The sequence below is a fragment of the Cajanus cajan genome, chromosome 11 (assembly GCF_000230855.2).
Source record: "Cajanus cajan strain Asha chromosome 11, NIPB_CcT2T_4, whole genome shotgun sequence".
Lineage (NCBI taxonomy): Eukaryota > Viridiplantae > Streptophyta > Magnoliopsida > Fabales > Fabaceae > Cajanus > Cajanus cajan.
The window spans coordinates 42023368-42038240 of NC_138527.1; the positions used below are offsets into that span (position 1 = coordinate 42023368).

Consider the following 14873-nt stretch of genomic DNA (forward strand, 5'->3'; position numbering starts at 1 on the left):
TGATGCGTTGTATTTCAAGGAGGTTGTTCCCAGCAAGAACGATGTCATCAACATAAACTAGGAGAGTTGTACTAGTAGAATCTGTAAACTTCAAAAACAAAGAATGATCTGCAAAAGAGTGTGTATATCCATGAGTCAAAAGAAACGTTGAGAGTCGGGCATACCACTGACGGCTGGCCTGTTTGAGCCCGTACAAGGAACAATTTAGCCTGCAAACTTGTCCCGATTTAGTGGAGGGTAAACCAGGAGGAAGATGCATATATACTTCCTCATTGAGATCACCATGCAAAAATGCATTGTTGATGTCCAATTGTTTAAGAAACCAGATATGAATTGCAGCTAATGAGAGAAGAAGGCGAACTGTAGTTAACTTAGCAACCGGTGAAAACGTGTCAAGAAATTCAAGGCCCTCAAGTTGTGTGTATCCTTTGGCTACTAAGCGGGCTTTGTATCGTTCAACTGATCCATCAGCATTGTGTTTTATCTTGTAAATCCATTTGCAACCAATTGTTGTTTTGTTGGGTGGTAAAGCGGTGATAGTCCAGGTATGATTGGCTTCTAGGACAGTGATCTCATCTTTCATAGCTTTAATCCAACAATCATGCTTAGAAGCTTCAGCAAAGGAGTTAGGCTCGGTGGTAGTAGAAATAGATAAAATGAAATGACGAAAAGATGATGATAAGTGAGCATAAGAAATGAAAGACTCTAAGGGATAGCGAATACCTGGAGAAGATGGTGATCCAGTTGATGTAAGTGTCACATGAAAATCTCGAAGATAGGAAGGTGGATGATGTGAACGAGTAGATTGACGAGGAGCAGGGGTTGAATGAGCAGATTCGGGTGAAGAAATAGAAGGAGAAGGCTGAGAAGTGGAAGGTGCAAGATTATGAAGATTGAAGTCAGAAATAATGTGGTCATTTGTGAAAGGTAGAGGGAGAGATGGAGTAAATGATGTAGGTTGAGCAGTATGGTCAACATAAGGAAAATGGTCTTCATAAAATATAACATTTCGAGAAACCTCAATGTTACGAGTATGAAGATTGAAGGTGAGATAGCCTTTGGTGTGGGGTTTGAATCCAAGAAAAACACAAGGGTAAGCCCTGGGATCCAATTTCTTACGGTGGGCTTTAATAGTACTAACATAACAAAGACATCCAAAGACACGAAGAGTAGTAATGTCGCATGGTTTGCCATATAATTTTTCAAAAGGGGAAATATGTTGTAAGAAAGGCGTGGTAAGGCAGTTGATGATGTATGTAGCATGCATGAGTGCAAAACACCAAAACGAAGGGGGAAGAGCAGATTGAAAAAGGAGTGCACGGGTAACGTTTAAAAGGTGTTGATGTTTACATTCAACAATTCCATTTTGCTCAGGAGTTTCAATGCATGTGGTTTGGTGAATAATTCCTTTGGATTCAAAATATTTATTCATGGAAAATTCAACCCCATTATCAGTTCTTATAACTTTGACTTGAGTTTCAAATTGGTTTTCAACGTAAGCAATGAAATTGGTTACACAATTACGCACCTCTGCTTTAGTTTTCATGAGAAAAACCCACGTATATCGTGTATGATCATCAACTATGGTAAGAAAATAACAATGTCCATGTAAAGATATTTTTGAACAAGGTCCCCAGATATCAATGTGAAGTAAGTCAAAAGATTTAGATGTATGAGAATGACTCAGAGGGAATGGGAGTTTCTTTTGCTTAGCATAATGATAGGTGTTACACGTAAAGTGTTTGTTACTATATAAACATGGGTAATACTGTTTCATAGAATGTAATTTTTCATATGGCAAGTGACCCATGCGAAAATGCCACAAATCAATGGATTGAATGCTACATTCAGGATTGCAGACAGTAGAACATATAGAGGGTTGAATGGCAGCAATGGTCATGGTGTAGAGTCCAACATTTACATCAACTGTACCAATCTTCTCGTTGGTTTTCAGATCCTGAATAACACAAGACGTGGAGTAAAAAATGAGTTGCACATCAAGAGAAGAAACCAACTTAGAAATGGAAATTAAATTGAATTTAAAATCTGGTATAAACAACACATCTGATAAGTAGAAAGTATCAGTGAACTTTACTAGACCGAAATGGGTAGCGAGTACTTGTTGACCTGTGGGTAGCTTGACGACAATAGGATTAATGGAACGATACGAAAAGAAATTTGAAAGGGAAGAAGATATATGATCAGTGGCTCCAGAGTCAATGACCCAAGAGGTGAGATTGTATGTGCTGACAAAGGTGGAAAAACAATTACCTGGGGATGGTGAGGGCTGTGTGGAACATGAAGAAACAGAACCAACATGATTTATATGTGAAGAAGGAGAAGTTGAGTTGCTATTGGTTGACTGTTGTATTAAACCCATCAAGATTTGATACTGCTAAGGAGTGAAGCGATAATCCTGATTTGGAATAGCTTGCTGTTGCTCACTGGCCTTACATTCATCAGTCACCGTGTTGTTTACAATGGAAGTCTTGCCAGTCGGGGATTTGTAACCTGGAGGAAACCCGTGTTTACGGTAGCAAACATCTATAGTGTGTCCATTTCTCCCACAATGAATACAAATTTTACCAGACCGATTAGAGGCACCACGATTGCTTTTATTGTCATGGTTAGAGAGAAAACCATGTTTACGATAGCATAGATTCTCCGTGTGTCCTGATTTACCACAGTGGGTACATGTGAAAGATGAAGCAGTTGCATTGATTGCAGTAGTTTTTGTAACCGTATTGGCAACAAAATTAGACCCCAAAAGCTGGCGTTCCTGTTGAGCAACATAGGAGAAAATCTTAGAAATTGGAGGAATGGGGTCCATGAGGAGAACATGAGATCTAACATTGCTATATTGTTCATTTAATCCACGTAAGAACTACATGGCTTGATCTTCTCGCTTCCTTTGAGCAATGGTGGGTAAAACATTGCAAGAACATTTGTGGGTACATGAACATGTAGGATCTGGCCTAAAATTTTCCAATTCGTCCCAAATAATCCTAAAGTTTTGTGAAGAACTCAGTGACAGAAAGGTCTCCCTGCTGAAGGGAAGAAGCTTCATACTGCAAATCTGAAATACGAAGGAGGTCACCTTGAGAGTACCTTGATTTAAGATCATTCCAAATCTCATCAGTTTTGTCCATCCAAAGTATACTCTGACGAATAGAAGGAGAAACTGAATGTACAAGCCAAGAGACAACCATATTATTACATCGACGCCATGCAGAATAAGTAACATCAGACTTAGGCGGTTGTGGAGCATTCCCGTCCACGAATTCCATCTTGTTTTTGGCACTAAGAGCAGTAAGCATGGATCTACTCCATGAATGATAATTGCCTGAATCAAGAACAGGTGATACAAGCGCAGTGGCAGGATTCTCGCCAGGATGAAGATAGAGGAAACTGTGAAAAGGGGGTGTTGAATGAGTTTCGTCCTCCATAGTAATAGGAAGGAAAGAAAAAAGATGAATGCGCAGCAGAGCTTTTCAATGGAAGAGCTCTGATACCATAATAAAATCCCGCATGAGGGAGAAAAGGAGAATGAAGGGTGATGTGAAAAAATTGATCAACAACAGCTCAATCTCTTATTGCTGAGAAAACGATGGTATATGTACAAAATGATGCAACAAAAAGGTAGAAAGAGAAAAGGTACAAAAGAGAATTTGAAAATAACGGAATGAAAAATCAAAATGAGAAAGTAGCGTGAACGAAAAAGAAAAACGTGACGTGCATGAGTCATGAGAGACGTATGAGTACAGCTGTTAAGAATAATCATTAATTATATATATGTTAAGCAGAGTTTAGTTTTTTTAACCATGAGTTCATATTTAAGCATTATAATGAAAAAAGTATCTCAAAAAAATAGCAAGCCAAATTTTATTATAGAATTTAAATAAATTTAAATACGTCTTTAATCATTTATAAAATGAACAAGTTTTTATTTGATACATATAAAAAAAAAATTCTTTATTTTTCATCCCTTTTGAACATACCAAACGCAACATTAATTATTGAAGAAGCTGATAAATATTTTATGCGTATAACAAAATAAAAATCATTAAAAAATGTACAGACAAACCAACCCACCTTAAAACATTTATAAAAGAGATGAATAAATTGGGTGATTCAGAGTATTTAAGCTTGTCATTAAAAGTTCATGAACAAAACATGCTAATTTTATATAAAATAAGAAATGTATTTCGAAAATTGCAAATTTATTGTAAAATTAACCTTACATCATTTTAATATTTAAATGTTCCTTCTTTTTTTTTTCTTCTCTTTTTCGTCTTATTTTTTTCTCAACTGCTAATACTATCAAAATGATTCAGTCTTTGTCTAACCTTGAAATAACTTTTCCTCTTATATAATTAAAATTCTCAATACATAACTTTAAAAAAAAAATAACGTTAAACGTGTAAGTTACATTAAATTTATAATGAATAATTTAAATTATGATGTATAGTCGTTTTCATATTAAAATACTATTAATAAAATTAAACGTGCGGATAAAGAGATAAAAAAACAATTTGAAATACACTTAAAAAAATATTATGAATGATTTATTAAGATAATAAAAAGAAAAAAGGAATTGAAATGATTTATACATCATTTTTTATTCTACTTTCAATGGATAAAAAAAAAAGTAAAAGGCTTCTCAGTTCTCTCCGAATTAAAAATTCATATACAAGTATAAATATTTATATTAATGTCATGTTCATGTTAATAAATAAAAGACAAAAATAAAGCTGAATAGTATAAAATGACTATATAAGTGTGATTATTTTAAATCCAATTTATTCTATTCTATTCAAAATCGTTATTTTTTTCTTTTTTTCACCTCAATATTCTAAAATTCTGAAAGGTAAACAAAATCTAACTAAAAATTATTTTTATCAAAGATTAAACTCAAATATTATCCAAATAATTTGACTGAGTTGAATATATTAATCACTTATGTCAAAATTCTTGATTAAAACAATAAAATATTTAAGTCCATAGAATGAAAGTATTTTTTTTAGTTCATTTTATCATAAAATATTTAAATAATAAAATAATAATTTCATTTCTTCCTTTCCGTTCCATCCATTCTAACTCATTAAATTGTAACAGCCCGAAGCACGTATGAATTTATTATTATTACTAACCTACTTTTTTCTTTGTTTTCTCCTGCACTCAAAACAATCTGTACATGACACCCTACTTTTGCTATTTCTAGCTGAAGAACTTGCTTCTAGTTTGCTAGATGGTATTTTCAGGTCCTCCATTAGTATTTCTCGAAGCCTATTGTTTTCCTCCACAAGTTCTTCAATCATTTGTTGGTGTTTCAAAACCTAAATCCATAACAAAAATAAATATAGTTAAAAAAATTTGGGTCAAAAATATAAAATGACAATTTGTTACTGAACAATTGAAAAGTGCAACAGAAAGTGTAAAAATAAATCTCAATTTCATCCCTAAAATATTACTCTCCTAAATAATCCACTAAAATAAGAAAATTATATTAGTAATCCCCCATGTAGTAGAAATTATAACAAGTAGTCATCTAATATTGAAAAATTCATCAAATTGGGCCATGAACATTAGTAAAATATACCAACTCAGACCAAATCCAAGGATATTCAATACTAAGAATTATTTATATCATTTTAATTATTTTAGGGACTATATAAGGAGTTATATTATACTTAAGAGATTAAACTACTGGTTTATATGGAAGTATAAATATGCCCTAAATATAAGATTGAGAATCTAACAGAACATAAAACTTACCATCTGAAGTAGTATCCTTTCTGATTGCAAACGTCCAACCTACAATGTAGATTAGAATCAGAATTTCATACAATATTTGATTAACTGCTGAAAAACTCACCAAAAGAGAAGATGGGCAATAATGTAGAGAAATAAACATTTTATCATTCACATGCATGTTGACATTCCATAAGCAATAAGACTTCAATCAAGATCGAAGTAATAATCTAATTGCAATGCAAGGAAATTGTGCATTAAAATTAAAATATCATAATTAATCACCAATGAGTATATAAAGAAACAAACAGAATTTAGTAATAACAACACTCTATAGCTTAAACAACAAATGATGCACACAGGAAGAGGTCCTAAAATTTAAAGAGTCTATACTTAAACATCTCAACTCAACCATATCTTTACCGAGAAGACAGTGCAAAAACAAAGTAACCCAATTTTGAAATTTAAAACACAACAAGAAGAAGGATGAATCATCAATACAGGAGGTTTATATGTGGTTTTCAAGATACCCAGACATATACTATAATAACACTATGTTTGGATTTAGTATAAAACATGTATTCTAGTGAATGATGTAACATTGTAGTGTGATATGCCAAAAAACAGCTTCACAGGAAGAGCAGGGTTTTTCTTTGATACCCATTAATAGAAAAAGCCTGTAACAACACTTATAGTTATATTCCTCCACCCTAATTACCACTTGTGTGAAAGTATATCATATTAATATGTAAGTTGAAAACATAGTTTAGAAGTTATTTTAAAAAATTTACCAAATAATTATTTAAAAATCAAATCATGGACTGTAATGAATAGAAGAAAAGGCATAGAATCTAATTGTCATTTATGAAAATTAGTGCATACTGCTTCATCAAGTCCTCCTCCTTCTCCCTTCAATATTGGATCTTGCAGAAAGTTGCTAATAACCTTCTCAGTTCGGCTGCCAAATGTAGAGTCAACTGCAGTGCCTCTTAACGGAGTATTTTCAAAATCTGAACCAATTTGCACAGGTAGAGACCCTGCCAGACCTTGAGATACTTGATCAGCTGATTTAGTTGCCAACTGTATCGTGCTTTGAGCAGAACCTTGGTTTGTATTGACTGCACTTATAGTACTTTGCAAGGGTGACGGAAATGCACCCTGAGTAAAGGGTAAACTGGGACTGAGTCCAAACTTTGTCATCATCTTTGTCATTGCATCCTAGACAGAAAAATCAAGATTTTAGGCATGAGACACATAAAAGGGAAAAATAGAAGACAATACTTTTGTGATAGGAGAAAACTTCACATACCACAAGACAAGATTGAATTTGATTCAAAACCGCTGGTTTCACAGCCAGGCCTGACATAAAAACATAAAATTTTAGCTATCAATCAAAGCAAGTGCAAAATACATGGAGAACTTTTGTTGACTGAAACAATCAAACAGTATCCACCCACATCAAGTGACAGAGAACATGGACAAGGATACATAAATGACAACTAAGTTTCAAGCAAGACCAGCATTCGAGTCTACAGAATCTTGAGATTTAGGAATACTGTGGCAATTTCTAACACAAAAGCTGTCTCCTAGGGCCATTTTTTTTTTATAGATTTACTGAACTTATAAAATGTCATTTTGGGAAAAACACAAAAAAATGTTCTAAATTTTTTGGAATGCATAAAAGTGAAACACATTGTCAATAGTGGCATAATTGATAGACTGATAGTTCAAAATGTCCTACTTACAGTAAAAGCCTGTTTGAAAATAAGCTTAGAAAAAAAAATTTACCAAAAATAAAAAGTATTTTTAAGTAAAAGAACTCTGAAAAACACTTCTAACTTTTATGCAAACAAGCTCTAAGACAAAGACCAAAACAAACGAAATTATGACTGAAACAAGAAAAAATGGAACAAAGACATGATTATCCAATGTAAAGTCTAAACAAGGGGATTCATATTTCATATCACCCAACTTACAATCCACCTGGCGGAAACCTACATATAGCTAAAATGTGATAACATAAAAGTCACAAAAAGGTGAAATGGTTGGCAAAGATTTGATAAATAGCGAACAGATATGGCATACCAACTCCAAAACCATGACCAAAACCAACACCACATCCAATACCCACTTCAATATTCTTAGCTCCCAATTTCCTCAACTGTTTGAAACACAACAAACAAACATTTCATCAAATGCCATAAAACAAAAAAGTAATAGACCGTAGTAACAACATGTTATAGTAGAAAAAATGAACATTGTCTTACAGAAGTATTGACATGCCTGCTAACACCAGAAAATGCATCGGTGGCACCCCTGGTGGCACTCATTACTTGATTCAACATAGGTATTGCACCTGCATAGAATAGTGAATAATTAAAAAAAATTTATTCAAATAATTTCAGAAATATTTCATATCACCTTCATGAAATCAAATCAATGAATACCCAAATTTAAAGGGCGCCCAACGCCGATTCCGACTCCACATCCGATACCAAAACCTGTGAAAACCTGACCCACCTTCAACGTAAACGGATTCTCAATTCGAATCGCGTTTTTCTCGCTACTAATAACTCTCCCACTTTCCATGTCTTTATCGCAAACCAAAACCCTCGTTCTTCTTTATCAAATTTCCCTCCGCTGCAGTGGGCGCATTGTAGCATAGCTGTGCTTGTGTGCGAAAAGTAACAGCCTCGTTATTTTGCGCCTGCCTACGTGGCGACTGTGGAAGGTTCCACGCAGGCGCGGAGTGACGTGGAATTAGGAAATGACAAAAGTACCCCAACATGAGTGGGACTCAGAATATGGCGGTTGTAGGCTTGTAGCTACTGTCATCCGATCGTCAAACTTGCCATCGACCAATTGATAAGTGATACGAGAAATTCTCTCGATTAAGAGTAACATGTGGATTGGGCCCAAGTCAATCATAAAACCCTGGCGGCGATATATACACCTTCTTTTTTTATATATAAGTACACCTCTTTTATTTTTTTTTTAAATTATAAAATATTATAGTTTATTTTTTTTTAATTTTCTAATTTTACACCTTCAACCTTCAATTTATTTTTTTTTTCTTCTTTTTCATAAATTTCTTTTTTCTCTTTTAATTTTTACATGCTACCAAAATAGGTGGGGTAGAGAAAAGATAAAAATGTACATGTAAAAATTAGAAAAAAGAGGAAAGATATGTAAAAAAAAATACTAAATTAAATGTTTTAGATGTGAAATTAAAATATTCAAAATTAAAAGTTAAGAATATTTTATAAATTTAATTATTTTTTTTAAAAAAAGAAGGTGTACTTATAAATAAAAAAAAAGTGTATATATCATGAACCAACCCTAGCCCATTCATCAGTATACCACTATACCCCATTCATCAGTATATATCATGAACCAACCCAAATTTCTTATGGGTTGTACTTTCTTAGACCTAGTTTGACTCATTAACCAATCGAATTAGACTAAATTGATTTAGTTTATTTTAAATATTAATATATATTTTTAAATTTTATAAGAAAAAATACCAGCGCAAAAAGTTTGGGCATACATTTTATGGGTTTAAACTTTTAGGTAAGGTCAATTTAATCTAGTTTTTTTAGCCATAAAATTTGAGAACTTAGTTGAGTCCAATAATCGATTTATTTTTCACAACTTTAGGTTAAATTTTTGGATGAATCTATACCTCTTTAGTATTTGAATATCTCTTAATTATTGATATCTATTGATAAAACTAAACTTCCTTAATAAATATTTTTTCATTGACATAAATATGAGAATTGAATCTTTAACTACACACATATAAAATATAATTACTTATTAATTATTTAGAATCTATTTAAATACAAGTTAGAAATATTTTTAAAAGTTTTTTTTATTAAAAATTAAGAGTATTCTTTGATAGAAAATTTTCAAAAATACTTATAAATTTGCACCCAAACAAACTCTTAAAATATATTTGTCATCTTATCTTATCACTTTCGGTTTATTGGGTTAAAGACTAATCTTACTTATAATATTATGACTGATCCATCATAATAAAAATTAAACACAAATTTTTCATTAAAAAATCATTTATGCAATATATGAATGTATAATATCTAATTACTAACTTAAGAAAATCCATAAAATTTATTTTTACACTTGAAATGTTGAAACCTAATCCAACCAATCTAACAATCTATAAAATATTAATTTTATTTTCATATCTTATGTTGAATAATAAAAAATGAAATTGAGAAATAAACATTATTTCTCTCACTTCTTAAACTTAAATTGTTATTTATCAATTTTATTAGTATTGGTGCATAAATTTTGATATAAAATAATATCTTCATCACTTTTGTGACAATTTAATAATAAGTAAAAAAGATAAAATTGACACATCATGATTTTATTTTATAAAATCAATAAAACTAACTAAAACAACTACTTATATTAGAATGTATAATTTATTAAATGTGTCTTGTGAAGGATAATGAACATTCAATTAAGATTAAAATAAATAAATAATATAAAATTTTTAAAAGTGACATAATTTTTTAAAATATTCATGTGATATTAAATTTTGATTTTTTTAGATAAAAATAACTCAATCAATGTCACTTATAATAATATATGATGTTAATATTTTAGTGATGTAATATAATATCACCCAAAACACTACATAATATTAAAATTACATTATCTCTAATACATTGTGGCATTGATCTCTTCTGCCTCAAAGTTATATTAGAATCTTGAAGAGGGCTGACATTATATTCTCTGACATATGATTTCTAAAACACATTATATCATTAACTAAAATTTACTAAAAATTATGAAACCAATGTGGAACCACCAAAATATATGATTTTCAATAAAGTTGTACCAATATAAAACATATTGTACAACTAGGAAGAAAGAGAGGGTGAAACTAGAAGCACAGTACAGCGCATTAAACACATTGTGCATCTAGGAAGAAAGAGAGGGTGAAACCAGAACCACAGCACATGAATTCTGGTTGAGGTACGGGAGTGGAACTGCCATGGCAAATCCATTACTCACTGATCCAATCCAGCAAGAAACATGGACCGGTTTGTTTCCCACATTAAATGCTACCTCATACACTCCAAACTCTTTCCACGTGCTTCCACTTACCTTAAAGCTTAAACCCGTGCTTCACCCTCAAACCATCATGTCCATTCATTCTCAAACTTTCTACCTTCATCACCTCCGAAGACTCTTTCACCACCAAACAAAATTCCCAACCCAAATTTGTCCCTTGCTTTTGCTTTGCTTCCTCGACACAAACCATGGCCAATTCCCTCCACAATTCCTTGTCCAAGTTTACTTCACTGATTTTGAACACCATGCTTTCAACCCCGTTTTGCCTTTGCGTACGAGGAATTATATCCGATGGGAGAGACTTGGGGTTTTTCAAACGAGCGTGGTAAAATATGGGTGTCTCAATTTTTTCACGTTGGTGTGACATTTTAGTGTGAATTTCTGCCCATTTCGCAAGGAAATTCTCAAATAAAAAAGCATCTGCCAATAGGAGGCTGCAACTAATGCCAATTGAGTATCCTCCACATTCAAAGTTTGTCACCTAAAAAATTCCAATCCATCCAAATTAACCAAAAGGGTCGAATACCACGTAACAAATAATCAATACAAGAAAATGTTTCATGCAATAAATTTTTATAGTCTCATTATCAAATATATATAGAGTATGTTTGTATTATCTTGAGTTCCATTCAACGTAAATTTTATATGAAAGTTTATTCACGTTGAATATGCACTGAAATGTGAAAATTAAGTAAATTAAATAAAACATATTATCTTAAAAAGATATGTTTATTGTGATTTTTAATTGGTTGAATGAATGGTTAAAAATTAATTTCAAAGTAATAAATAAAAGGAGAAAACTTAGATATAATATTTATAGTATTGTTGAAGTGAAATAAAGGAAATAAAAAAGTAAGTAGCATCTGCCTGGACATAAGAAAGAGGAGAGAACTGAGGATACTGGGCATCAATTTCGTTCCAGAACACAAGGTCAGCTTCAAGATCATGTTCTTTTTTATTCAACTCAAGAAAGTGTGACAAAGTGGTAGGGTAGCATGCCTCCAAGAGTCTAACACCAGAATCATTGGACACAATTTCGAAGGATGAGTGATCCCTTGTGTGTAGGCGACCAGCAAGTAAAGGGTGATCCAACAGGACCATGGCTAGTGACTCCACAATCCAACCAGCCAAACACCGACCATGTTCTTCCTCTCTCATCATCTCATAGTACATAACTATTTGATAACATCCTTGAATGGCACTTACATGGTCCTCACTCACTAAAACTTTGCGAACTTGACGTGGTTCTGTCACCTTTAGCGGTGGCACACTCATCATAGCCACAATCTGCGACGACCTTGAGGTGCCACCATTCTCATTCGCCTCCATTTTTATTTTTTTTCCGCAACTTCTTGTTATGTAATTCAGAGTGATCGAGCACATAATGTTTGCAACGTACGTGATGTATTTATAAGGGCAAGCGGAAAATAAAAATGTGCGGCTGCAAATGCAAATGTAAACCCTCAGCCATGATCATTGATTGGTGGGAAATGCTGAACTACGCGATGCACCGAAACAAACCAACGTCATTCATTTCTTAATTAATTCTCTATAGTTAGCAGCCATTTATGAAATACAGTACCGTACAAATAGCTAGCACGCTCGCAAATATTAAAATGATCTGAACGCTACCCCCCGCATTAATGACTTTATGGTATCTACTCAAATTTAGTGTTGACGTTGTTTCGAATAATAAGATCCTACTCCTTGTGCGAAACAAAAAAATATTATTAATAAAATGATCACTTGTACGTAATTTTTCTTAGCAAGTGATGATATTTTATTTATATGAAGTATGAATAAATAAATAATGAATTGGAGGGTACCACTTCATTTCGCCATGTATGTTATTAAAAATATGAAGTGTATGCTTCATATTAATAAGTCTTAGTCATAATTTTATAAGTTTACATATTTTAACAAGTAATAAAGAATAGCAAAAATATGTGTTAAAGAGTGTGCTATTAAACTATCTCTCTTTTATACTCTTTTTAGACTAATAGTTTGTTTATATAAGTTTATCTAAAAACACTTCTAGAAGGGAAATCGGAACGAAAATCTAAATAAGTATTTTCATATAAGTTAAAACTAATTGTGCTTAAATTAGAAATAAAATTTTTTAGATGTTAATAAGAAAGAATTTTTACGCTTATACATAGAATCTGATTGGGTATAAGTGATGAGAGTTTCTTTATTATAAATATTAGTGCGATCGGTGCATTCCATAACTTTATTAGAGATAAAATAAAAATTAATTAATAAATGTATGTCGATCTATTGTTATGATTAGCCCATTAATTTTAAGATCTTGATTTTGATAAAAATAAAATGCTATTTTTTTATAATTTTTAAAATAAAAGGATATAATAGTCAATAAAATGCGGAGACCAATATAATTTCTAAAAAGAATATTTTCTTTATATATTAGTGTGAATAAATAAAAATTCATAAGAAAAATTCTAGAAAATGCTTATAAGTTTATATCTAAACAAACTATAAGTTAATGCAGCTTATAAAGAGGTTTATTTTATTTTTTTCATCTTATTTTTCTTTCTTAAAAATATACTTAGAGAAATTCACCTAAGCAAACCCTCAATCATATGTTAAAACAATTTTATGGATAAGACTTAAGAGTTTAAAATAAAAGCAAAGTTTAATTAATTTTGCCTTATTCAATTAAAGAATAAATTTGAACAACAATAAAACATATTATTTTTCAGCTAAATTATTTTGAATATAATTAAAAATAAAATATTTTTTAAGAATAATATTGCAGAATAATTATATAAATTTAGCTATTTAATTTCAAATGTTAATAATTTAAAATGGAAAGAAAAAAAATGTGTTCAACGGAAACACACCAGATCATATAAAAAAATGAGTTGATTTAGTTTATTTGATACTGCATTAAAATCTAACAGAACCACATATTAATTTTATATTTTATTCAGATTTAAAAAAACAAACAAAACTGTAACACAAACACCCGATTGAAAGGAACTGATCCAACATGGCCAGGGGACAAATGGGCCTACTCCTACATGCAGATTTAGAATATCTGCAGGAAATCAAAAAATTTCGTAAAGCCGGCGAAAAAACAAAAAGTTAACTATTTGTTTTTAATGAAGAGGAATGAATCTAGTAAATTTACTTACGTTTAATAATTTATATTTTATATCAAATTTTAATAATTTTTTTTAATATAAATATATATATTATTTTTTACGATTCTCATTTTAAAATAATTATTTTATCAATAGACTAACTCATATAGTGAAATAGTGTATAATTGTAGTCTTTTAGTACTACGTTCCATTCCTGAAGTTATTTTTTTTTTATTTCTCAATACTATTCATTTTTTATTGTATTTGAAAGCAAAATATTAATATTGTAATTTTCAATATAACTTTGTTAATAATGTTAAAAAAAATAAATCAAACTTAATAAAATTTTCTTTATAAATATAATTTTATATTTATGTTATTTCTGAAAAATAAAATATAAGAAATACAAATTTTTCATTAAAAAAAATGAGGGAATGGATGAACGATGAAGTGACACTCTGAAACTTGTTTTTCCTCCTAGTCAGTACGAGTTTGTTAATTAGTCCAATAATTTTTCCATTTGTAAATAATTATCTGTCTATAAGATAATACTATTGTTAATATCATTATGGATAGTATCATTTAAAAAAGGAAAGAAAAAAAGTCTAATGGAATCCGATATTTGATTTCATGCAGATTTGGAGAAGACGGTAATAAATGCGATAATAAATTATACTGAATTATTCCAACTCCCTCCCCTTCTATGCCGACCATCCCACCCAACATCATGTCTATCCATTTAATAATGTCCTTTTCCTTTAACTGCGAAAAAAATTTTATGTATACATTGATGCCGTGCATGTTTAAATGTGTACTTGAAGGCAACAACATAATCATTAATATATGAATATTTCAAATTTAAATAATCTACCTGTCTAAAGGTACACTTCTAATTTTCTGTAATTAGAGAACCGA

The 14873-nt window shown here is 31.2% G+C and overlaps 2 protein-coding genes across 2 annotated transcripts; both read right to left on the minus strand.

The window, feature by feature from the left end:
• Window positions 1-5043: 5043 nt before the first annotated feature.
• Window positions 5044-8590, minus strand: LOC109801030 (uncharacterized). Its single transcript, XM_020361997.3, has 7 exons — window positions 8199-8590; window positions 8019-8107; window positions 7837-7912; window positions 7061-7110; window positions 6634-6969; window positions 5776-5814; window positions 5044-5336 (listed from the first exon to the last, which is right to left on the minus strand). Exons 1-7 carry the CDS (start codon window positions 8338-8340, stop codon window positions 5151-5153), a joined length of 918 nt encoding a protein of 305 aa, XP_020217586.1. The 5' UTR covers window positions 8341-8590; the 3' UTR covers window positions 5044-5150.
• Window positions 8591-10237: 1647 nt separating this feature from the next.
• Window positions 10238-12869, minus strand: LOC109801557 (HXXXD-type acyl-transferase family protein). The gene is given in 3 exon segments (XM_020362657.3): window positions 10238-10890; window positions 10892-11335; window positions 11722-12869. Coding segments are annotated over 3 exon segments (1149 nt in total). The 5' UTR covers window positions 12238-12869; the 3' UTR covers window positions 10238-10701.
• Between the last annotated feature and the right edge of the window lie 2004 nt (window positions 12870-14873).